The sequence below is a fragment of the Diabrotica virgifera genome, chromosome 2 (genome assembly GCF_917563875.1).
Source record: "Diabrotica virgifera virgifera chromosome 2, PGI_DIABVI_V3a".
Classification (NCBI taxonomy): Eukaryota; Metazoa; Arthropoda; class Insecta; order Coleoptera; family Chrysomelidae; genus Diabrotica; species Diabrotica virgifera.
The window spans coordinates 94,872,245-94,899,382 of NC_065444.1; the positions used below are offsets into that span (position 1 = coordinate 94,872,245).

Below are 27,138 nucleotides of genomic sequence, written 5' to 3' on the forward strand. Positions count from 1 at the left end.
TGACTTATTTGAGCTGATACATACATAATTTGAAAGATTAGCAACGAACTACATATTGTCTGTCTGCGCATGCGCCAGGAAATTATAAAATGTCACCCTCGATCGTAAAGAAGTATAACTTCAAAAAATCATGGTTTTAAGATATAAGCCTCTTAAGTTATAGGTACAGTGAGGACGTTTGAGTTGGAATAAATTCATTTTCTCGACCTCAATAAGAATAGGGATCGTGTGATAGCTCATTTAAAATGTTATTCAATTCTCTATTCACTAATATAAACATTAACATAATTATTTATACAGGGTGCTCAAAAATGTTTTTGAATTAAATTACTTGAGACAAAAAGAAGAATGTATATAATTTATTTAATCGAAATGCATTTTACTGCTATCAGAAAACAGAAAAAAATGTTAATTTTAAAAATAAACATTGCTTTCCGCTTAAATTAAATGTTCAAACTGCTAAGAGACGGGTGGGTGGCAGCTTTAATATTGAATTTAAGCGGAACACAATATTTATTTATCAAATAAACATTTTTTCCTGTTTTCGGACAACAGTAAAATGTATTTCGAAATAAAGAAATTATATACATTCTTCTTTTTGTCTCAATTAATTTAATTAAAAAATATATTTTTGGGCACCCTGTATAAATAGTTATGTTAATGCTTATATTAGTGAATAAAGATTTGAATAACCTTTCAAATGAGCTATCATACGACCCCTATTCTTATTTAAAGAAATCATCGATTGCGTCATCACGGCCAGATGGATGACGTCACTAGTATGATATATATGCCAAAAAATTATAATTTAAAGATAAAATTCGACCTGATTCGTAATTTATCTCCAGAGTCGCCTATTCTCGAGAAAATGAATGTATTCCAACTCAAACGTCCTCACTGTACCTATAACTTCAGAGGCTTATATTTTAAAACCATGATTTTTTGGAGCTACGCGCCCATGGAGTCTTTTGTTCTACACATCAAGGACTACCAGAATCCAAAGTTTCAGAGCATTTGACAGACAGCCATTTCCCATAAAGTTTCTGCGGGGTCCTTTCTAGGTCAACCATTTTCCATCCACCACTAGATGTAGATCCCCCAATTGCTCCAATCAAATTTACCTGTCACTGTTCATATGTCATCTACACCCAGATGTCCCCCATGCTTTTGTCGTCCTCCTACACAAATAGCGAAGAACAGAAAAGAATCGAGAAAATATCAAAAGCTAGTCGCATCTCCCTCGATACCTAACGGTAGAAGAGGAATATTATATATGTACGTATGTACAAGAACTAAATAGTAAAATTACATATTAATAATGAATAATGATATAGGCGAAATATATTACAATTAAATTAATAATACATACCTATCATCTGGAGGCAACTCTAAAAGAGTATGAAGATTTCGATAACGTTTTGCTATTAAACTATCTTCCATCGAAAAGATTCTTCCAAAATAGTAGATCGCATCTTTTACTGTAAACTCGCCAACAAGAGCAATGTCCTGAAAATTAAAATAAAATTATAAGCGATTATAAGCAAATAATTTGCTAAAATTCAAATTAAAAGGGTCAGACAATAAAATCATTAATAGCTAAATTAATAGATGACTACTGGTATTCAAAAATAGATAGGGACCTCCAAAATTAAATCCCTATCTATATTTGAATGCCAGTAGTCATATGTTAATTTAGCTATTAATGATTTTATTGTCTGACCCTTTTAATTTAAATTTTAGCAAATTATTTCATTATCAACATTCTTTAAATAAATCACTTGTTTCACAATGAAATAATTACATCTGTTGCATATCCGACCTATCCAGTCCAAAATTGCACACCCAAATTTACACCAATAATTTTCTTGAACATCCTGAACAACATCTATTAACTCTATACGCTGTGAGCTCGTAGGTAGAGGGGATAATTACAATGTCTCTGACGGGAACACTAGAAGAGGAGAAGTTTCAATTGTGGAACAGGTTACAGCTTTCGAACGTCAGACTACGAAAACGTCCCATGTATTTTGTAGGACAGAACTCTCAATTGATTTGTTAACCTTTCATTAAACTCTCGTGCAAAAATCAACTGCTATTTGCCACCAACATAATTCCTGTCATTTGACATGTTCTCCGTGTCGGGCTTATTAAAATACCCATAGACGAAGCAACGAAGCACTAAAAAGCCCAAAACCTAGGAATTTTGTGCAGTAAGATGAATCGTCATGGAACTTGCATTCGATTAGGGAGAGTGTCAGGCAACTTTGTGAACTAAATTCATCTAGGGCAAAAAATTTTGTGCATAAGAACATGCATTTTAAAAGTGCATCTCGAAGAGGTGAAAATGAAAAATTTAGAACTTGGGAAATATTGACGGAAATGAGTTAAATTTTTATACTCGGGGGTTTTGGGGATCGCTGACCACGAATTTCATATCGGCGATGGTCTCCAAGGTACCTGGTACCCACGGTGGAACTCGTCGCCTAGAGTTTTACGTTATAATCATTAAAAATCAGTCAATATCCATTACTCGGGGGTTTTTGGGGTCGCCGGCCACGAATTTAATGTTGGCGATGGCATCCAAGATACCTGGTGCCCAGGGTGGAACTCGTCGCCTAGAGTTTTTAGTTATAATTATGCAAAATCAGCCAAAAACCTTTGGGGTTTTGGGGGTCGCTGAGTACGAATTTCATGTCGGCGATTGGTCTCCAAGGTACCTGGTGCCCAGTCCGGAACTCGTCGCCTGGAGTTTTATGTTATAATAATTAAAAATCAGTCAATATCCATTACACGGCGGTTTTTGGGGTCGCTGACCACGAATTTAATGTCGGCGATGGTCTCCAAGACACCTGGTGCCTAAAGTGGAACTCGTCGCCAGAAGTTTTTAGTTATAATTATTCAAAATTAGTCAAAAACTATTACCCTGGTGGTTTTGAGGGTCCCTGAGTACGAATTTCATGTCGGCGATGGTGCCCAAGGTACCTGGTGCCAAGGGTTGGAACTCTTTGCCCAGCGTTTTTATGTTATAACCATTCAAAATCAGTCAATAACCATTACTCGGGGGGTTTTTGAAGTCGCTACACACAATTTAATGTTGGCGGTGGTCTCCAAGGTACCTGGTTCCCAGGGTGCAACTCGTCGCCTGGAGTTTTATGTCATAATTATTCAAAATCAGTGAAAAACCAGTAATTGGGGGTTTTGGGGGTCGTTTAGTACGAATTTCATGTCGGCGATGGTCTCTTAAGTTACTTGGTGCCCAGGGTGAAACTCGTCGCCTGGAGTTTTATGTTGTAACCATTCAAAATCAGTCAATAACCGTTACTCGGGAGTTTTTGGGGTCTCTGAGTACGAATTTCATATCGGCGATGGTCTCCAAAATACCTGGTGCCTAGGGTGGAACTCTCGTCGCCTGCAGTTTTATGTTATATTCATTTAAAATCAGTCAATATCCATTACTTCGGTGTTTTGGGGGTCGCTAAATATATTTTTCATTAATAATTTTTCTTAAAACACCTTTATATTATATCCTAAAAAATTACCTATTTAAAAATTATTTTAAAATTTTGTCGCTTTTAAAGCAGTTGTCTTTAAATTTTGACACTAATGATATTTATAAAATTTTGACCTAATTGGCATTTCAAGGGTAATTAAGTTATATCAGCGATTTTTTGTGTTTTCTGCGATATTATTTTAATTTTTAGAATATCTAGTCTGCTTTTATATAAGAAACAGTGGTTTTTAGAACTCTTTAGCGACGTATTGGTATAATATAATGTTGATGGATTACCGTCGAAGACCGATATGATCAACCAAAAAAGAAGATGTATATGGTGATTTTTCTATTGACTTTCTTCGGTGTGAATCTGTCTTTTTATTTTACTGCTCCTGGTTTAAAAACAAAGCATAGTATATATGTGAATACCTCCAAGCTACACTTTTATGTAGTTCTGTTGTTTTAAAAATTTTTAATTAATTATAAAAAACATCTAAAAAGTGATACCGTATTTAAAGCAAAGTAAGTTTTTAATGTTGGTGTTTTGAAAAAGGCATATATTTTATACTTATTAGTTTTGTTAATTACAGAATAAATAATAATATTATAATATCAAGCCGTTTAAGATTGGTATTAAAGGAATTTTCATTATCTACAGTCTATAGCTGCGCTGTTTTATAATTTTGGTTATCGAAATTGCGGAAGAGAGAAATTTTTGTAACTTCAAGTAAGTAAATATATTTTTTTATTTTATTTTACTTTTTTATTAATTTTTTCATTATATTATACAAAACAAATTGAATATGAATACGTGCACTAACATTTAATTTAACACGTATTTTTTAGATTATTGTATACCTACCTTGAAGACCATCGCTAACATAAAATTATTGCCCAGCGACCCCTAAAACCTTCATAGTAATGGTTATTGACTGATTTTGTATGATTATACCATAAAACTCCAGACGACGAGTTCCACCCTTGGCACCAGGTACCTTGGAGACCATCACCGTCATGAAATTCATGTTCAGCGACCCCCAAAACTCCCCGAGTAATGGTTTTAAATGATTTGTAATAATTATAACATAAAAAACCAGACAACGAGTTCCACTTTGGGCACCAGGTACCTTGGAGACCATCGAACACATGAAAATATTGTTCACCGACCCCAAAATCCTCAGAGTAATGGTTATTGACTGATTTTGAATGATTATAACATAAAACTCCAGGCGACGAGTTCCACCCTGGGCACCAGGTGCACAGGAGACCATCGCCGTCATGAAATTCGTGCTCAGCGACTCCCAAAACCACCCGCGTAATGGTTTTAAATGATTTGAAATAATTATAACATAATACTCCAGACGACGAGCTCCACCCTGGGCACCAGGTATCTTGGAGACCATCGACCACATGAAACTCTTATTCAGCGACCCCCAAAACCCTCAAAGTAATGGTTATTGACTGATTTTGAATGATTATAACATAAAACTCCAGGCGACGAGTTCCACCCTGGGCACCAGGTATCTTGGAGACCATCGCCAACACTAAATTCGTGGCCGGCGACCCCAAAAACCCCCCGAGTAATGGATATTGACTGATTTTTAATGATTACAACGTAAAACTCTAGGCGACGAGTTCCACCGTGGACACCAGGTACCTTGGAGACCATCGCCAACACTAAATTCGTGGCCGGCGACCCCAAAAACCCCCCGAGTAATGGATATTGACTGATTTTTAATGATTATAACGTAAAACTCTATGCGACGAGTTCCACCGTGGGCACCAGGTACCTTGGAGACCATCGCCGATATGAAATTCGGACTCAGCGATCCCCAAAACCCCCGATTATAAAAATTCAACTCATTTCCATCAATATTGCCCGAGTTCTAAATTTTTCATTTTCACCTCTTCGAGATGCACTTTTAAAATGCATTTTCTTATGCACAAAAATTTTTGCCCTAGATGAGTTTAGTTCACAAATTTGCCTGACGCTCTCTCTAATCGAATGCAAAAAGTTGCATGACGATTCATCTTACTGCACAAAATTCCTAGGTTTAATGCTTCGTTGCTTCGTCTACCAACATATTTGTCGGACAAACATTTTTTTATATAATATATTATAAAGTTTGCTATTGAATGAACTTAAAAGCTACTAGTTTTCACAATCATAAACTTGTCAGGATGACACGTTCCCAAATTAAAATCACGTTTCACAATTTAAACTTCCCCTCTTCTAGTGTTCCCGTACACCAAAGTTTGTCCGACTAGACACCGTTAATCTACTATTAATGAACTTTTTTTGGTACGCGGGATCCAGGCCTATTAAATAAAAACATAATTTATTATATAATATAATAATAATGCGTATTAATATAATCAAAACCATCTCGCTTATTATTTATCGATTCAAAACAAAACATTTACATAATATAACGGTAACTCAAATAATTGTTTCGTTATCATTTTTTAATACTATGACTCATACGTCATACATACAATTTTATATACCTATAGAAGGTTAATTTCGAACACTATTAAAAATAATTACACCGAAATAACAGTTTTTTCTTTATCTGTCGTATGATATAAATTAACAAAAACTGCGCACAAATAATTGTATAACATTTATTGTACTAATAAACGGTAATACTGACAAAATAAGATGATCGATGCCTGCTTGTTCACCTCATTCCAAGCAACTTGAATTTCATGGATTAACTACGCCAGAGTCTGTGGAGGGTGGTGCAAAGTAGACAGTCTCCTTCCCGTTATATCCTGCAGATGTTCGATAAGATTTGAATCCGGTGGCCGGGGTGGCTACGGCAAAGGCAACGCTAGCTTCTTGGAGAAAGTCCATAGTTCGACGAGCAATATGTGTGATCATCCTACGACCATCATGCATTCCTAAGCAAAATCTCGATTTATCTCTGAATGCATCATTATGCCATTCTGCCATCCAATGCAGCCGTTCTCTGCAACAATTCAAACGTTCATGAGACTCGGTCTACCTTCTACTGCAAACCATTGGTCAGCGATTTGACGCGTAATGGCATAGGGACAGTTTAAAGCGCCTATCTTGACATTTTGTGGTACGCCTCGGTTAACCAGTTATTTGATCTTGTATTTTGTCCCCTCTAATTTTTAATCTCTACTCTAAAAGAATATTTATCGAAGCTTTGCACGAAAATGAAAATGTCTTCTAGGTACTTAACGGGTACCGACTAAATAACATTAAGTATGCAGATGACACCATAGTATTTGCCGATAACTTAGAAGACTTATAAGGCCTTATGAACAAAATCACGTATTACAGTCAACAATATGGTCTCAATATAAAAGTAAAGAAGACAAAGCTTATGATCATTAGCAAGAAAAAGATGACAGACGGTCAATTCTACAACAACCAAGCCCCTGTAGAAAGTCACCGTAATAAAAATGAAGAATGGACTAACGGTCTTAGTCAAACCCCGAAATAAATTCCATTTTCGGCCTTTGACTGAAGTGATTTTAGTCAAACCTAGGAGTGCCTAACTTTTCAGTCAAAGGTCGAAGGAAAAATAATCTGTTTCGGGCTTTGACTAGACGATCCTAGAAGCAATTGACAGACTCGGTCAAACGTAGATCTTTTGTACTGTACACAGATTCGATAATAAGGTTCTTCAGATATAGGAAGAGTTAGAAAACGCGATCAATTCATCTGGTGAGAAGCAATATGATACTGATGATACTATTAAGGGCGTAAATGAATGGATTTAAAACACATTGGAACAAATTTTACGAAATGTATTTTAAATCCATTCATTTTTTTCAAATCCTGAGAAAACTAATAAATATTTTTAAAAAATTTATACGCAGAATGAAAGATTTCATTATTACCGAGGATCGAAAGTCCCTTAAAATACCCAAAAAATTTCTTTTGAATGAGATATTTGAAACTAGGCGTCTCACTTAAATTTTCTTTTTTTTTTCACCCATGTTATTTATTAAATTAAAACATTGAAGAAGTTTTCAGGGACTTTCGGCGCTTGGTAATAATGCAATCTTTCATTCTGAGTTTACATTTTTCAAAAATACTTATTAGTTTTCTCAGGATGCGAAAAAAATGAATGCATTTAAACCAGATTGACACGAAATTTGGCCTCTATACCCTTAACTTTCTCAATAAGTCCTGGAATTTTAGATTTACTTAACTATTCATTTGAATAATGTTTCTTTTATAACTTGCAGACTAAATCAATTGTTTTACTGTACAGTTCACTACACCGTGTACGTGCCTTGCTCTTGCTTTGTCTAGAATCTTAAAAAATTTCATAAAAAACGTTTCAACTTTATATAAAAATTTTATATTAGCTCAAAGATATGAAATGGGAATGTCATGTCAACTATGAAATGAGATACTTCAATAGGAGAAAAAACTAAAGATCACTATACTGAAAAATCCCATGGACCGTCGTTACTAAGAGAGGAAGAAAATTATTGTTCAATAATTGAGATTATTTCTTTGATGTGGTTTGTTGTATTCGGCAAAAAGAGAACTCTGGCGCACATACGTGAAGAATTTGTAATCAGGTTGTACCGGGTGTCCCAATAAGAATGGCGCTCGGCCATATCTTGGGAACCGTTTATAGTACAGCTTTGCGAAAAAAAATTTTATAACAAAATTTGCCTCGAGAAAAGCCTGGAAATTATTTTCATAATTGTAAGTCCACCGCTAGAGGGCGTAATTAAATATCAAAAATTAAAAAATCGAAATTTTACAAAATTTGCCTAATGAAAGGACACTGGAAATCCGATTATCTTATTCTTCATAAAATTCTGCGCATATTTTATTTCACAAGTTTAAGTTTACCTGTGCAAGTAAGAGGTGGGGGTGAGTGGGAACATTGTTATGAAAAAATCGCTGCAAGTCCGGTTCTGCTTAATCGATTTTTGCAAACTTGGTCTTGTTGAAAACAGCTCTTTTTCGTCAATGTAATAGTTATAATTTGAAAACAGCCTATTACGTAATATGCCGGTTCGGAGGCGCTATTCATTTTCTTTTTAGAAATCTAGTTTTCTTTGGAAAATATTAAATACAAGTATGTATTTTTTCCTGTATTACAAAATTAGACCAAATTAGCAACAGAACACCGAAAACCTCATGTCTATACCTTTTTTCTATCTCGAGATATCTTAAGAAACGTGTAAATTTTAAACATAACTGTTGCTGTCATATAAGTGCAAATATATAGAAGCAAGTAGTGTGCTTTGGTAAAAAACAAAGAAACATTTTCCAGATGTCATCGTATATAATAAATCAAAACAAAATATGAAAAACTCTACTACTGGGGTGACGTCTTTGGGGATATTTCATTGCATATATTCTAGCCTGTTGCCTTCTAGTTGCATTTCTTATGCATTCAAAGAATGTGGCTATCATGTCAAATGCTTCTTAGTCTGTAAGAATCATCTTGAATTTCACTCTGTATAAATTTTATATAAATTTTAATAGAAACAAACCGCAACAAACCATCAATGAACAAATTTTTATGTTTTACTGATTTGACACATAATTTGACACATGATGACTTTTTGAAGTTAATACTTCTAATAGTTCTATTTTTTCCATAGCACACTACTTGTTTCCACTTTGACTTCCTTAACTTAGTTTACCGGTGACAATAACAGTTATGTATTTATCTTAGTTGGGAATAGATAATTATATTAAAATATAATGAAATAAAAATTAAAAATTTGTGTAGAAAATCTGACGTTTTTATATTTTCTACGACTCATCGAGAGAAAAGCAAATGCGCGGAGGCAACAATTCATAAAAATTTACATATTAACGCTATTTTTTGGTATTATTTTAAGTATTAAAATTAGTGTAATATTTAAACAAAAATAAAATTAAACTGTTTAAAATATATTTATTTCGTTAAAATCATAATAGTAGAAGTATAACTTCTTACTCGCGTACAAAGTACACACACTCTTTTTTTGTTATATTTTATAGTGTTATTTGTCTTATTGTTGTTTTGATTCATTATATACGGTGACATCTGGACAATGTTCCTTTGTTTTATTTTCATAGCACACTACGTGCTTCTATATATTTCCACTTATATGACAGCAACAGTTATTTTTAAAATTTACACGTTTCTTAAGATATCTCGAGATAGAAAAAAGGTATCGACATGCGGCTTTCGGTATTCTGTTGCTAATTTAGTCTAATTTTGTAATACAGGGAAAAACATACATACTTGTATTTAATATTTTCCAAAGAAAACTAGATTTCTAAAAAACAATAAATAGCGCCTTCTAGCCGGCATATTACGTAATAGGCTGTTTCCAAATTATATCTATTACATTGACGAAAAAGAGCTGTTTTCAACAAGATCAAGTTTATAAAAATCGATTAAGCAGAACCGGACTTACAGCGATCTTTTCATAACAAGGTTCCCACTCACCCCCACCTCTTATTTGCACAGGTAGACTTAAACTTGTGAAATAAAATATGCACAGAATTGTATGAAGAATACGATGATTGGATTTCCAGTGCCCATTCATTGGGCAAATTTTGTAAAATTTCGATTTTTTAATTTTTGATATTCAATTACGCCCTCTAGCGGGGACTTACAATTACGAAAATAATTTCCAGGATTTTCTCGGGGCAACTTTTGTTATAAATTTTTTTCCCAAAGCTGTAGTATAAACGGTTCCTGAGATATGGCCGAGAGTCATTCTTATTGGGACACCCGGTACATATGAAAAGTGCTCCTACTAGACCAGGGCGCATCTGTAAAAATATTAGTACATTTGGACGTTGAGAGGTGACTCAAATTTTTTTGCAGAAATTGCTTGAAAATAACTCAAATAATAATATTTGAGTTATCCTCCCTCTCAAAAAGGTCCGGAACATTGTTTAAATAATCAAAAAATGAAGGAAAAATTCGATTTTTTTCTTCGTTTTTTGATTATAACTTTAAAAGTATTTAGGTCTGGATCCCGCGTATGAAAAAAAAGTTGATTAATAGCAAGCTGAAAATTTGTTAATAGCTTAAGGGTGTCTAGTCGGATAAACTTTGATATATGGAAACACTGGAACAGGGGCAGTTTTAATTGTGGAACAGGTTAAAAATTTGGAACGGTCAGACCACGAAAACGGCACATTTATTTTGTCCGACAGAATAGACTTAAACTCTCCGAACAGAGATTAAACTCTCATGCAAAAATCAGACTGCTATTTAGCACCTGTCATAATTCCTGCCATTTGACATATTCTACATGTTCCACTAATTAAAACGCCCATTTGGTGATAAATAGCAGCCTGATTTTTGCATGAGAGTTTAATCTCTGTTCGAAGAGTTTAAGTCTGTTGTGTCGGACAAAATACATGTGCCGTTTTCGTGGTCTGACCGTTCCAAATTTTTAACCTGTTCCACAATTAAAACTTCCCCTGTTCCAGTGTTCCCTTATATCAAAATTTGTCCGACTAGATACCCTTAAGCTATTAACAAATTTGCAGCTTGCTATTAATCAACTTTTTTTTCATACGCGGGATCCAGACCTAATTCATTTCCGAGAAAAGTTGTACTGACATTAAAGTTGCGTAATTAAATTTCCTATAACATAAAATTGGTTAAAAATTTAGAAAATAGTCACCCTTGTTGCAAAATAGCAACAATTGCGTAAAATCCATACAAATACACGTATTCGCATTTTACGTTTTTCAACCATTTATGCTACACTTAGGACCTTCATATTTCACCCAGCAAAACTTTATGATACAGTAAAACAATACTGTAAATTTCATTAAGATCAGTTCAATAGATTTTGCAAAATAAATTTTGCAATCCAGCTTTCGCAAAAAAAATTCATTTTTTCAAAATGTTACAGGACTAAAAATAAAGCAGATAGTAAGTTGAAATATTTTTTTCGTATAGAAGTATATCTACTGTACCTTTCATTTGCAATTTATAAAATTAATATCGATTAACTACCACGGCGTCAGGATTTTTTTTAAATAAACATTAATTATTGGTGCTACGCGCAGGACAGCTGATAGTTTGCTCTGATTGGGCATTCCAATGACCTTTGATAATAATTGATATATTTTAATTTTTATTACATTTCGATATAAATAAATAAATTTGTTTATTGCAAAATAAAAACACATACTCTATCATTTGAAATAACACTTTATTTAGCAAAAACTTTCTTTGTTCATATATTTTAATTTAGAGAATAAAAGGTTATTATTTTTAAACATATGTAATTGTTTAAACAATATTTCACAAACAATAATAAAATTAGTTTGATATTTGTGGAATTAAAATATTAAAATACAACAAAATATAGAGTAAGAAAATAATATATTAGATAAAGATTGGATGAAATTTTGGTGGAAATCAACTTGTGTGAATCGAATACCGCTGTCCTGCGCGTAGCACCAAAAATTATTGTTTATTTAAAAAATTTCCTGACGCCGCCGTGCTAATTAATCGATTTTAATTTTGCAAATTGTAAATGAAAGGTACAGTACGCTTCTATAAGCAAAAAAAATTCAATCTGCTATCCGCTTTATTTTCAGTCCTGCAACATTTTAAGAAAATAATTTTTTTTGCGAAAGCTGGATTGCAAAATTTATTTTGCAAAATCTATTAAACCGATCTTAACCCTTTGACTGCGGGAACCGCATATTTGCGTAATTTCAGTAGTGCACGAGATGTGCGGGAAACGCATATATGCAACAGGGCTAACCGTTTCGCTGCGGTTAGCGATTATTTGCGTATAGACAAAATATAACGTAAACAAAATATAAAATATATAATGCCATCAGATGGTTTCTGAATGAATGGGCGTGAACCGCCCACCTAAAGTGCCTCGAGCGGGATGAGGTTCCCGCAGTCAAAGGGTTAATGAAACTTACAGTGTTGTTTTACTATATCATAAAGTTTTTCTGGGTAAAATATGAAGATCCTAAGTATAGCATAAATGGTTGTTTTTGTATGTTTTTTTTTTCGCAATTATTGCTATTTTCCAACAAGGGTGACTATTTTTTAAATTTGTAACCAATTCTATATTGTAGGAAATTTACGCAACTTTTATGTCAGTACAACTTTTCTCAGAAATGAATAGTTTTAAAGTTATAATCAAAAAACCAATAAAAAAATCGAATTTTTCCTTCATATTTTGACATTTTGATTATTTAAACAATGTTCCGGACCATTTTGAGTGGGAGGATAACTCAAATATTATTATTTGAGTTATTTTCAAGCAATTTCTGCAAAAAAATTAGAGTCACCTCTCAACGTCCATCTCAAAACAGATGCGCCCTGGACTATACATCAGACTTCGTGGTCAGGCTAATATTATGAAACAATTAATTGAATAAAAATGTTCAGCCAATTACGGTCGGAAAAACTGTAACCTTACCTTTTCTCAGCTTTGATAGAGCTAAAGGAGATGCTCGAATTGTTTTGGGTATCATACAAGTCTCATAAAACCGTTGCCGGTTTATACAGAGTAGGGATGAAACACGGAACAATGAACAATCAACCCACTTTTTTCGAGGAATCAAATACAAGAATGCAAAAATAATTTTCTCAATTAGGAAGACGTGTCCGATGTTTATCCCTTTCTAAGAAAAATCAGTGCAAAATATTTTAAAGGGGGACAAGTCTTTATAAAATGTTACTGCAATAAAAAATGCTCTTCAAAATTATATATACATTAAAGGTCTAATGTATTGAGCAATAATTATAATTATTATAATTATAAATTTAATATATATAATTATAGTCGGATCGCTAAACTCAGACACAACAACTGGCTAATGATTTTAGTAGGTAACTTTTTTATTTTTTGCCAATTTTGCCAAAATTGGCAAAATTACTAACTTACTAGTAATTTTAAACTATTAAGTAATTATTTTTTTTGCCAAATTGGCAAAACTACTTGCTAAAATCACTAGCCATAAAGTTATACTTCTATTATTATGATTTCAACGAAATTAATATACTTTAAAATGTTTATTTATATTTGATTTATTTATTAAACTAGTTTTAATACTTACTACTTTTCAAAGACTTTTATTAAAACAATAGCAAAAATTAAAAAAATAAAAGAATAAAACACACACAAACACATTGAAAAATGCCACAAATGATTTCTGAACAATAATTGTTGGAAAAATTTTAACTAAATACGTATTTTCTGAAAAAAAATATATAATAATATACTTACAATCATAAAATGTATAAAAAAAATAAAAGTTTGTATTGGGGATTGAACCCGCGTCCACTGGCGCGGTTAGTTTTGAAATTCAAGCATCTTTATATCTTGGCTACGGAGACATATGCATCATGTTAGAAGATAGACCAACTGAGCGTTTTAAACTTTTGACAGTTTTGAATTTAACCAAATTAGTTTGATTTTTGTGGAATTGAAATATTAAAATACAATAAAACATAGAGTAATAAAACAATATTAGATGAATATTGGTAGTAATTTTGTTGGTAATCAAATTATGTAAATCAAAGCATTACGTACTAGGTGGGTTTATTTTACATTTTCCAAATAGGTAGGTACCTATGTAATAGGTGCACAATTATTGACAGGTCATTGTAATTACCCAATCAGAGCACGTTTAACGTTTCAGCTGCGCCCAGGACCAAGACTTTTGATGATTTCGCGCACATATAAATTTACTCTCAACGCGCCTAAAGAAGTATAACTTCAATAAGCATTAAAACTAAAAAATGACGTTTTATTAAACCCAATCTAAAAAATTATGATATTTTAATACCTGAAAGGGGTTTGACTGGTCAAAGCCCAATTTCACGAAATTAAGTTTCGACCTTTGCCTAACTAAATTAGTCTCTCCTAGGTTTGACTAGTCAAAGGCCGAAAATGGTATTTACTTAGGGGTTTGACGAAGAATGTTAGCCAGACTTTAGGATTGACTAGTTAAACCTAGGAGTGCCTGAACTTCGGGGTTTTACTATAACATATACAGGGTGAGCCACGCTCAACGGGACGGAGCCTACCGGTGAAACGGCTAAAGATATTAAAAATTCCTTCCGTAGGAATACGTAGGTCAGTACCGGCTACAAATTAAAATTTGTGAAATATATACAGGGTGTCCCAATTTAGCGTAATGATATAAAGTTATATATTTTTAAATGGAACAACCTATATTTTACTTTAATTTTGAATTCAACTGAACAAAATAATGTTATTTTATTCAACATTCCCTATACCTATTTTTGACAGATTTCGATTTATGTGGATTTTTCTGAAAATGTACTATTCGCGAAATTAATTAATTACACATTATCGCATAAATTTTAATTAACGTCTTTTTGTCAGTTAATTGTCAACTGTCCATGCTTTACATCAGAATATTTACCATTTGAAACTAATCTACAGAGTGTTCGCAATCTGAAGTGTCAATGCTGTACAATATTTTGTATAATTACTTTCTTAACTTAAATGGGACACCCTGTATTTTACTTTAATTTTGAATTCTAATCAAAAAAATAATATTACTTTATTAAACAATCCCTATACCTATCTTTGGTAATTTTCGATTTATTTGCATTTTTTTGAAAATGCAATTCTAGAAATTAATTAATTATACTTTATTAGGTACATAAAGTTCTAACTTAAACAAAATACCCTATATTTGAATGATGTAACAATTATTATAATGAAACTATTATAAAATTTTATATTAATATCTAGTATTTTCAGATCTATTTGCATTATGTTACCTGGAACATTAAATGTCGTTAATTACATAGCTCATTATACATTATAAAGAATGCCATGAAAAAACAAAAGGTACCTAGCTGTCAAACTAATAGTCACACTATTAACTGTATTGCTTTCAATTAATAGAAATGGCAGATTATTCAATTGAAGACCGAGTAAATATGATTTTAATACATGATGAATGTGATCAAAACAGTTTGTTAGCATCAAGAGTCTATGCTGAGAGATTTCTCTTAAAACGTCATCCTCGTAAAGAAGTATTTGAAAGAGTCTTAACAAGATTTCGTGAAACTGGCAGTGTTGTTTATACTAAACGAAAATTGATAAATCCCATAACTGAAGATGAAAATACCGAATTAGAAGTTATTCAATCAGTTATACTTTTGCAGTCATACAGTCATACTTTTGCAAAATATCCCTTTAAATATTAGAAGAACAATGTTTCTGCAGCTAGACGGTGCTCCAGCATATTACACGCGTAATGTTAGAGAATATTTAGACAGAAAATTTCCCGGAAAGTGGATAGGTAGGGGTGGTGCTGTCAATTGGCCTCCTAGATCACCTGGGTTAACATCAATGTACTTTTTTTTTGGGATATATTAAAAGTTTGGTTTATCAAACTCCACCTACAACCGCGGAAGACATGAAAACGCGTATTCGTAATGCGTTTGCAACAGTTACTCCAGAAATGTTAAGAAAAGTAAAACAAAATTTTGAACACAGAGTGAGGTTATGTAGTGAAGAAAATTGACACCATTTTAAACATTAAGGGCCGGTTGTTCGAACGCTAATCAACAATGATCACTATCAAATATTTAATTACTGTCACCAAAACTGTCAATGTCAACTTTTATTGGGTTGCTGAAAACATAATTTATTAAAATTATGAGATTAGTTAATCAATTAACATAACAATTATTAACATAATTGATTAAGTAATTTCATATTATGTTTTCAGCAACCCAAACAAAGTTGACATTGACAGTTGGTGGCAGTAATTAAATGTTTGATAATGATCATTGTTGATTAGCTTTCGAACAACCGGCCCTTAATGTAAATTATTTTTTTCCAGTGTGTTTTGTTTAACTTTATGTAATAAAGTGTAATTAATTAATTTCAAGAATAGTGCATTTTCAAAAAAACGCAAATAAATCGAAAATTATCGAAGATAGGTATAGGGATTGTTTAATAAAGTAATATTATTTTTTTGATTAGAATTCAAAATTAAAGTAAAATACAGGTTGTCCCATTTAAGTTAAGAAAGTAATTATACAAAATATTGTACAGCATTGACACTTCAGATTGCGAACACTCTGTCGATTAGTTTCAAATGGTAAATATTCTGATGTAAAGCATGGACAGTTGACAATTAAGTGACAAAAAGACGTTAATTAAAATCCATGCGATAATGTGTAATTAATTAATTTCGCGAATGTACATTTTCAGAAAAACCCAAATAAATCGAAATCTGTCAAGAATAGGTATAGGGAATGTTGAATAAAATAACATTATTTTGTTCAGTAGAATTCAAAATTAAAGTGAAATATAGGTTGTTCCATTTAAAAATATATAACTTTATATCATTACGCTAAATTGGGACACCCTGTATATATTTTACAAATTTTAATTTGTAGCCGGTACTGACCTACGTATTCCTACTGAAGGAATTTTTAATATCTTTAGCCGTTTCCCCGGTAGGCTCCGTCCCGTTGAGCGTGGCTCACCCAGTATAAATAATTTTTGTACCGTCATGAATATATGCTTTAGCGTACTTAGATAACAAAGGTATTCAGCATACTTATATAAAGTGGTAGTAATTTTCAGACTCAAAGTAAAAGATTACATTGTAAGTAAATGCTATATTGTCAAAAAATGTATAAATTAACGAAATTATATGCATGGACCTGTACCTGTATATTAAAAGTTTTAAGTGACACTAATCATTGAGCATTCACATTAGGTACTTTAAAATTACATAAAATCACTTTTATTAAAACTACTTATTATATACCTACTAATTAAAACTCCTTAATTAGTTGTAACAATAACGATTGCATAATGACGGTAATAAACCTTTTAAATAATTAATTTTTTAATTAAAAGCGTGGAAAACATTAGGATTACAATGTTTTATTTAAAACGCCAAGTTACTAGGGTGGTCCGATAAATAGGTACTTAGCTTCCAAAAAAATAACGAAAATTTTGGAAAACTGGCGACGTATTTCTCAATATTGTCGCCTTTTAGCTCGATACACTTAACCCAGCGATGCTCCAACTTCTTTAAGGGCGAGGCCCCATTAGTGCGTTGCGTTGCGACGTCGCAACGGAACAACGCATTGTATGCCAAATCTGCCTTGCGATGACACTACCATCGAAGAATACCCTTCTCCGTCGATCCGTTGAAACATCGCAACTGATCGACGCGACCCAGCGGAACCCACTGATGGGGCCTCGTCCCGATGCGTTGCTCCGTTGCGGCGTCGCAACGCAACGCAGTAATGTGACCACATCCCGATGCATTGTTCCATTGCGATGTCGCAACGCAACGCAGCGCAGCGCACTAATGGGGCTTCGCTCTAACTCTTCTGAAAAACATGTTTTCTCGAAGTCTGCAAAGTCGACTTCTACGGCGGCGATGAACTCCTCATTTGACTTAAATTTCTGTACGACGAGTGACTTTTTCAAGTTTGGAAACAAACAGAAGTCGTACAGGCAGGGACGTATTTATGGGGGGGATAGGGGTTCAAACCCCTCCTTGCAGTCCATGCAAAACTATTACTTTTAATCCAATATCATTACATGTATAAAAAATAAAAATAAATTAATGAGTCAGCGCACGGATGCTGTCGGTCCGCAGTAGCAGCGTAGATACAGATAAACTAATACCTATTAGAATTAGAACGCTATTAGTAGTTATATCACCGTACACCTATTCCAAATAGTTGGTTCACTCTTTTGATCTCGGCTTTCGCCGAAAGATTTTTTGCCGGTAGTCATAAATTATATTGAACGCTCCGCAAATACACTGAACGGTGCCTGAACGATAGAAATTTTGAGAGGACTGACTGGAGAGAATTTGGTAGGTACGGGGCGTGAGACGACGGGAGCAGGTAAACCGGCGCTAAATCGAGAGTGACCCAACTTATTCTATCACTGAACGGTGGTTATATATGAGTCGCAGTCTAGTGCTGTCTAGTGCCAGTCTTGTTTGTCGGCCAGCCGGTGCATATGTGGATTTGTGTATTGTTTTCTTTATTTTGTTGCTATTGTACAAGTACAAATTCAGTAAACTGTTGTATTTGTCGAAATTTTTGTGGTGTTTGTGTAAGTATCTACAGTGTCGTTACGTATATATAGATAATATAATAATTATTATTTGGATATTGCTTAATATTAATGTTTTAGTGAAAGAAGTATGAAACGAACTTTACAGCAGTCGCTTTTGGGATTTTTTCCAAAGAAGGGGAAAACTAATGATGAACTGAACCCTCAAAACGATAAAATCCTAACTACGCCGAGTATGGATATTAGTACAGATGGGGATGCTCCAACTCCATCTAAAAATTAACAGTTTAAAAGAAACTTGGACCTCTCCAGAGACTTTTAAGTTCTCCGTCTGTGGTAAAAGAAAACTTTGTTTTCAACGTCATTGGACCCAAAAGAATCCATGGTTAGTATATTCAAATATGTTACAAGGATCATTATGCAAAATGTGCGTTTTATTTGGACAGACCGAAGGTGGTCGCGGTGATCAAAAACTTGGAAGTTTTGTCACAAAATCATTTAATAACTGGAAAAAAGCTCTGGAAAAAATGGAACATCATCGAAATACAAATTATCATAAGTATGCTGTTGAACGGGCAAGAAATTTTGTAAGCGTTATGGAAGGTCAAACTCGTGATATTACAGAGTCGTTTAATGAAGAAAATAAAAAAATTGCCCGAGAAAATAGAGAGAGGCTATGTGCCATAGTGGACACAATCTTATTTTGCGGACGGCAGGAATTGGCTTTGAGAGGAAATCAAGACTCTGGTGAAATCGGTATTATAGATCCTCTACATAATGACGGTAATTTTCGTGCACTACTTCGTTTTCGTGCGCAAGCTGGTGATGAAGTACTTAAAAATCACCTTATTTCTCAAAGCAATCATTGTCGGGCTATGTACACATCGTCCGTCATTTAAAATGAAATTATTGATTTGTGTGGAAATGCTATTCAGGAGCAAATAATAAATAGAGTGAAACCATCAAGTTTCTTTGCTGTACTTGCCGACGAAACTCAAGACATTTCGCGTCACCAACAACTCTCACTTTGCCTTCGGTATGTAGACTGCTCTTCTGGAAAGGCACTTATTCGAAAGGATTTCATTGAATTTATCCACGTTGATGAAGTAACAGGATCAGCTCTAGCTACGATAATCATCGATAAACTTAAGTCGTTTGGATTAGATTTGGAGAATTTAATTGGCCAGGGCTATGATGGTGCGGCTGTGATGAGCGGACGATTTAAAGGAGTAAGAACAATAATCATGGACAAATATCCTCGAGCACTATTCGTACACTGTGTGGCGCACACATTAAACTTAGTTTTGAGTCATTCATGCGAGATCCCTGCAATACGAAACTGCATCGGAACTATTACAAGTATAATTAACTTCTTTCGGCAATCTGTACTCCGGGATGGACTTTTAAAAAGAACTGCGGACGAGATTGGAGCACCTCATTCAACGCTTATCTCGCTTTGTGAGACACGCTGGACAGAAAAACATACAGCCGTCGAAAGATTTGCTGAGATGTTTCCTGTAGTAAATTCCGTGCTTTAAGAACTTCAAGAATCTGGAAGGGAAATTGCAACCCAAGCTTACCAGTTACAAGTCGCAATGGAAAACAGTTAATTTATAGTTTCACTAACTATTTTAAGGAAGGTTTTCTCCTATACGTCAAGCTTAAACCGAACCCTACAAAAAGTCAATGTAGATTTAACCGACTCTTGCAGTTACGTAAAAACAATAAAAACCACTTTACAGAACCTTCGTAACGAACGTGAATTCTCAAATCTTTTTGAGGAAGCAAAAAAATTAATTTCAGCAGATATAACTGTTCCAAGAGTAAGTAGGAGACAATTAAACCGCAATAATATACCAGGGGACACTGCTGAAGTTTACTATCGGCGAAATATATTTTATCCATTTATAGAACATGTAGTGACCAAGCTTGATGCTCGCTTTAAACCTCACGAAGAAGCCATTTCAGGAATTCAGTTGCTTCTACCAGATCGCACCCAAAATACTGAGAGAGCAAAGAAATGTATAGCAGGAATCGGAGAAATATTTCTCAGGGAAGTTGAAATAAAACATTTAGTAAGTGAGTATGAGCTTTGGCACAACCACTGGTGCAATCAAGAACAGCCGTCTGCTGCACTAGAAGCTATGGACCGATGTGATGAAATCTTTTTTCCAACGGTTAGGAAACTTCTTCAAATTTTAGCAACACTTCCAGTATCTACTGCCACACCTGAACGTACTTTTTCATCACTTAAACGGTTAAAAACTTATCTTAGAAATAGAATGGGAGACGAGAGGCTTACAGGATTAGCTCTCATGAGTATTCATCGGAATGTGACAATAGGTCTCAATTCCTCAGAAATTGTAAATAAGTTAGCTGAAAGAAGGAAGAGAATGAATTTAATTTTGTAAAACGGTATTTTAAGTTTTAATAAATTTTTTAGAAATTTGTTTTTATTATTTTTTTCAAAGGTATTTCAAAACCAAGCCCCGGTTTTACTTAATTTGGAAATTAGGATCCCCCCCCCCCCCCCCCCATTAAAAAAACCTATAAATACGTCCCTGCGTACAGGGCCAAATCCGGAGAATACGGTATGTGGGACAGTAGTTCGTAATCGAAATCGACCAGTTTGGCCATGGCGATGGCGGAGGTATGAGCGGTGCCGTTGTAATGGTGGAAGAGCACTTCTTCTTCCCCAATTGGGGCTGTTTGCCTTATTGGTTGCTTGCCTCAATTGAGGTGTTTGCCTAAATTGAATTGTAACCTAAGACCGTTTTGTACTTTTTCAAGAAACTGAATCACACTTTGTGAATTCCAGAAAACGGTGGCCATCACCTTTCCGGCGGATAGGAGGGTCTTCGTCTTCTTCGGAGCATGTTCGCGGGGTGGTTTCCACGTATCGGTGTATCGGCTGTTCCTTGCTTTCTGGTGAGTTCGGAAAGGACCTTGGTTTCTGGTGAGTCCCTGGGATCCGTCTGATCTTAGTTTCGTCGACGGTTATGAAGAAACGTAGAAACTCCTTCAAATTACGCCTAAAACAGCCTCAGACATTGCATTGAATGAAGAGGTCTCATGGTAGCGCTTGTGGGGCTTGGTCCAAAAAGGCGGCATCCAGTGGGCTGACATCTCTCTCATGCCCAAAATTTTATGCAGGATATGACTCCAGCAATCTTTTGATATGCCTACTGTCTCAGCTATCTCGCGAATCTTCAGCCGATCGTCTGATAATTGGCGATTGTGGACGTGACTTATTAAAAAGCGACGTGCGACCACGTTAAGACCCGATAAATCAATTTTTGGTCGATAGCTATCGAAGGAGAAGAGTCGCCGTATGCAACATTCAAGCGTTCTCGTTGTGCGTTGTCTATTCTGCGTTGTGTAAGCAGAAGCACATTCCAAGGATATGCTACTTTTTAAGGGTGGAGGTTGTAACTTCATAGGCCCAGGAGGTGGTCGGTGACGCATTAGAAACTTATAAATATAGGTATTTAAGAATTATGTATTCAGTTCTAAGTTGTTTGTACTCAAAAATTGTATTTTAAAAAATAAAAGTGTTTTTAAAAATTCGTTTTCTCGTTCGAAAACCATATTTATGTAATATTCGATCGTGTAAAGGCCAAAGGGCGTAACCCTCAAAAATTAGAAATTGAGATTTTTTGTTTTTCTGAAAGACCGACCAGAAATACACCTCCCAGACAAAGGTCGTACCCTACCTATTACTATAAACCTATAGAATATTAGAATAATGTCATTATGTACATTTGGCGGTTTCACAATTTCATCCCAACATTTGGCGTAACCCAGAACAGCTAATATCACATACCGGATAATTGGCGTAAGCCTAATAGTCCAGGGCGCATCTGTTTTGAGATGGACGTTGAGAGGTGACTCAAACTTTTTTGCAGGAATTGCTTGAAAATAAATCAAATAATAATATTTGAGTTATCCTCCCTCTCAAAAAGGTCCGGAACATTGTTTAAATAATCAAAATGTCAAAAATTGAAGGAAAAATTCGATTTTTTTCTTCGTTTTTTGATTATAACTTTAAAAGTATTCATTTCCGAGAAAAGTTGTACTGACATAAAAGCTGCGTAATTAAATTTCTTACAATATAGAATTGGTTAAAAATTTAAAAAATAGTCACCCTAGTTGCAAAATAGCAATAATTGCGAAAAAACCATACAAAAACAAGTATTGGCATTTTACGTTTTTCAACCATTTGTGCTACACTTAGGACCTTCATATTTCACCCAAAAAAACTTTGTGATACAGTAAAACAATACTGTAAATTTCATTAATAGTCCTGTCGCCAGGGGGGGTACAACGGCCTCGTTAATTCAGATGGACTTACTCAAGTTTTTTTTATGTATTTTGACCCGTAGAACACGAATTTTTTGGGTAACAGTTGATCCGGATGTCGATAAGATTGTTATAGACCAAGAACTTGAGGAATCAAATAACAGCGATTTTTGGCAAAACAAAACAATATTTTGTATTTTTTGGGCCATTTTAAGTAAAAAATATTTCTACAAGTTTTTTCGTAGGATGCACAGTTTTCGAGATAAACGCGGTTGAACTTTAAAAAAATCGAAAAATTGCAATTTTTGAACCCGAATAACTTTTGATTAAAAAATAAAATAGCAAGTCTGCTTACCGCATTTGAAAGTTTAAGTCAAATTATATCGGTTTTGATTATTTGCATTGGTAAAAATTTATTTTTTTATTGTTTAACAAAGCTATAAACACGTAGGGTTTCCCGTGCTTTTACATGCGTTTTAACGCATGTAACGTAGAAATAGTCTTGATTGCACTAGTACCTATTCTACCTACTCGTTCGATTTTAAATGAGAAATCATAGAAACATCACTCACGCACTAGTTGTTTGTAGCTTTGTTTAACAATAACACAATAAATTTTTAGCAATGCAAATAATCAAAACCGACATAATTTGACTTGAACTTTCAAAGGTGCTAAGCAGAATTGCTATTTTATTTTTTAATCAAAAGTTATTCGGGTTTAAAAATTGCAGTTTTTCGATTTTTTGAAAGTTCAACCGCGTTTATCTCGAAAACTGTGCATCCTACTAAAAAACTTGTAGAAATATTTTTTGCTTAAAATGACCCAAAAAATACAAAATATTGTTTTGTTTTGCCAAAAATCGCTGTTATTTGATTCCTCAAGTTCTTGGTCTATAACAATCTTATCGACATCCGGATCAACTGTTACCCAAAAAATTCGTGTTCTACGGGTCAAAATACATAAAAAAAACTTGGGTAAGTCCATCTGAATTAACGAGGCCGTTGTACCCCCCCTGGCGACAGGACTATAAGATCGGTTCAATAGATTTTGCAAAATAAATTTTGCAATCCAGCTTTCGCAAAAAATATTCATTTTTTCAAAATGTTACAGGACTGAAAATAAATCAGATAGCAAGTTGAATTTTTTTTTGCTTATAGAAGTGTACTGTACCTTTCATTTGCAATTTTCAAAATTAAAATCGATTAATTACCACGGCGTCAGAAAATTTTTGAAATAAACAATAATTTTTGGTTCTACGCGCAGGACAGCCGTGCTCGATTCACAAAAGTTGATTTCCACCAAAATTTCTTTCAATCTTTATCTAATATAGTATTTTCTTACTCTATATTTTGTTGTATTTTAATATTTTAATTCCACAAAAATCAAACTAATTTTATTATTGTTTGTGAAATATTGTTAAAATAATTGCGTCTGTTTAAAAATAATAAACTTTTATAATTTAAGTTAAAATATATTAACAAAGAAAGTTTTTGCTAATAAAAGTGTTATTTCAAAGGATAGAGTATGTGTGTTTATTTTTCAATAAACAATTTATTTATTTATATCGAAATGTAATAAAAATTAAAATGTATCAATCATTATACAAAGGTCATTGGAATGCCCAATCAAAACAAACTATCTGCTGTCCTGCGCGTAGCACCAATAATTAATGTTTATTTAAAAAATTCCTGACGCCGTGGTGTTAATCGATTTTAATTTTGCAAAATTTCAAATGAAAGGTACAGTACACTTCTATACGCAAAAAAATTTTCAACTTGCTATCTGCTTTATTTTCAGTCCTGTAACATTTTGAAAAAATGATTTTTTTTTACGAAAGCTGGATTGCAAAATTTATTTTGCAAAATCTAGTGAACGATCTTAATGAAATATAGAGTATTATTTTACTGTATCATATAGTTTTTCAGGGTGAAATATGAAGGTCCTAAGTGTAGCATAAATGGTTGAAAAACGTATAATGCGAATACTTGTTTTTGTATGTTTTTTCACAATTATTGCTATTTTGCAACAAGGGTGACTATTTTTTTAAATTTTTAACCAATTCTATATTGTAGGAAATTTAATTTCGCAACTTTTATGTTAGTACAACTTTTCTCGAAAATGAATACTTTTAAAGTTATAATCAAAGAACCAAGAAAAAATCGAATTTTTCCTTAATTTTTTGACATTTTGATTATTTAAACAATGTTCCAGACCTTTTTGAGAGGGAGGATAACTCAAATATTATTATTTGATTTATTTTCAAGCAATTTCTGCATGAAAATTTGAGTCACCTCTCAACGTCCAAATGTACTAATATTTTTACAGATGCGCCCTGGTCTATAACATTTCCTTAGCATCACCTGATCAAAATTTTTCCACGGTTATAGCAAAAGCATCATTAGATCCGGAAAGTGAAGAAATCAGAATTTGTGTGAAAAGGCAGAAGACAAGGCGATCAACCATTACTTCACCTTCTCTGGTACCGCTATACAACGAAGAATTAAAATTGGCATCTAAAAAAACTGGGAACCGGAAGACGAAGAACGCTATAAATAACCGGGATAATAATAATAATCTAAAAAATACGAGAATCTAAAGTAAATAATAATAGTGTTATTCCAAATCGGTACCAGGAAGAATATATCAAAATGAGATCAGACACTTCGGAGCCAGATGAACTTGCTGAAACTGATGAGGAAGACTAATTTTTGTATACAGACTGGGCCAGATAAAACAGTCCACCTCGATATTTGGCAGTATTTATTAGATTTTAAGGAAATTATGAAACAAGTCGATTTTTGATGTAAGGGGGACACCTTTTTGCGATACATACATTTGTCATTTGTCAACCCCCTGCCTTCCACTTTCCCCACCCGTTATTTTTAAATAGGGAATAGGGATCGTGTGCTAGCTCATTTAAAAGGTTGTTCAATTTTCTATTCAGTAATATAAACATTAACATAATTATTTATACAGGGTGTCCAAGAAAATTTTTTTAAATTAAATTAATTGACACAAAAAGAAGAATGTATGAAATTTATTTAATTCAAAATACATTCTACTGCTGTCAAAAAACAGAAAAAAAGCTTTTTGATAAATAAAATTGCTTTTCGCTTAATTTCAATGTTCAAGCTGCCAACCATCTGCCTCTTGGTAGTATAGGTTGAATATTGAATTTAAGCGAAAAACAATATTTATTTGTCAAATAAATATTTTTGTCTGTTTTCTGTCAGTAGTAGAATGTATTTTGAGTTAAATAAATTGCATACATTCTTCTCTTTGTGTCAACTAATCTAATTCAAAATAATTTTTCTTGAATACCCTGTATAAATAATTATGTCAATGTTAATATTACTGAATAGAGAATTGACTAACCTTTCAAATGAGGTAGTACACGAACCCTATAGCACACTCTGCATTTTGTTTAATATTTAATAATTAATTGGTTAATATTAATACAAGTACTATAGCATTATTTAGGATTACTATTATTTATTATTGTATACCTATCAGATCTTTTTACACAATAAATATCGCATTACAGTAATAAGTAATACCAACCAACATAAAGGGGATTCTGACATTTACAGCGTAACCCTCATCAATAGTAGTATCAAAATATTTAAACGAGCCAGCCAAAAGGCGTAACCCACAAAATATGATATAAAATTATTTTTTCTTGTATTTGTAAGTAATAATATAAACTTTTGTGGTATTTATTTAATTCAGGAGATGAAGTGCTACATGTAAATAGTAAGAGAATATTGAAACTAGCTACATAGTACAAGTAGTTCAGTTTTTTAAGCCTCCATAAATTGATTGTTAGGCCCTTTGGCCTTTACACCATCGAATATGTTAACAATTCAAAATAATATATTCAACTGGAAAATAACAAATTGCACTAATAAAATATACGCGACCTTGATTCATTTTGCGTACACAATAGCCTGCTAGACTTTATTAGAGCCCTTTTTGTTATACCTGTAACTACTGGTCAAAAACGATCAACTTTGATATTAAAATTTTCATTTATTCTTCTATTTTAAACACAAATTCCATTATATGTATAAGAATAAAGTAAATAGTATATTGTTACCTGTGGCATATATCCAACTCTGGGTCCAGGTACTCCGCTGCCAGCTTCTCCCGGTTTTCCACCCAAAACCCAAATTTCACCTCCATCTATTTTCTTTCGGCCTACTATGCTGCTTAATAATGTAGTCTTTCCGCAACCACTAGCTCCCAAAAGACCGTATCTGAAAAAAGATTTTTTATTAAGAAGATCTTTATTATTATTTTTCACT

The 27,138-nt window shown here is 33.5% G+C and overlaps 1 protein-coding gene across 1 annotated transcript in view; it reads right to left on the reverse strand.

The window, feature by feature from the left end:
- LOC114330397 (ABC transporter G family member 23-like) overlaps positions 1-27,138 on the reverse strand; it is a 172,514-nt gene that overhangs the window by 78,264 nt on the left and 67,112 nt on the right. The window contains exons 3-4 of the mRNA XM_050643853.1: positions 26,931-27,090; positions 1,370-1,506 (exon numbers count right to left, since the gene is read on the reverse strand). Coding sequence (XP_050499810.1) covers positions 1,370-1,506; positions 26,931-27,090 — 297 coding nt within the window. The remainder of the gene's footprint in view (positions 1-1,369; positions 1,507-26,930; positions 27,091-27,138) is intronic.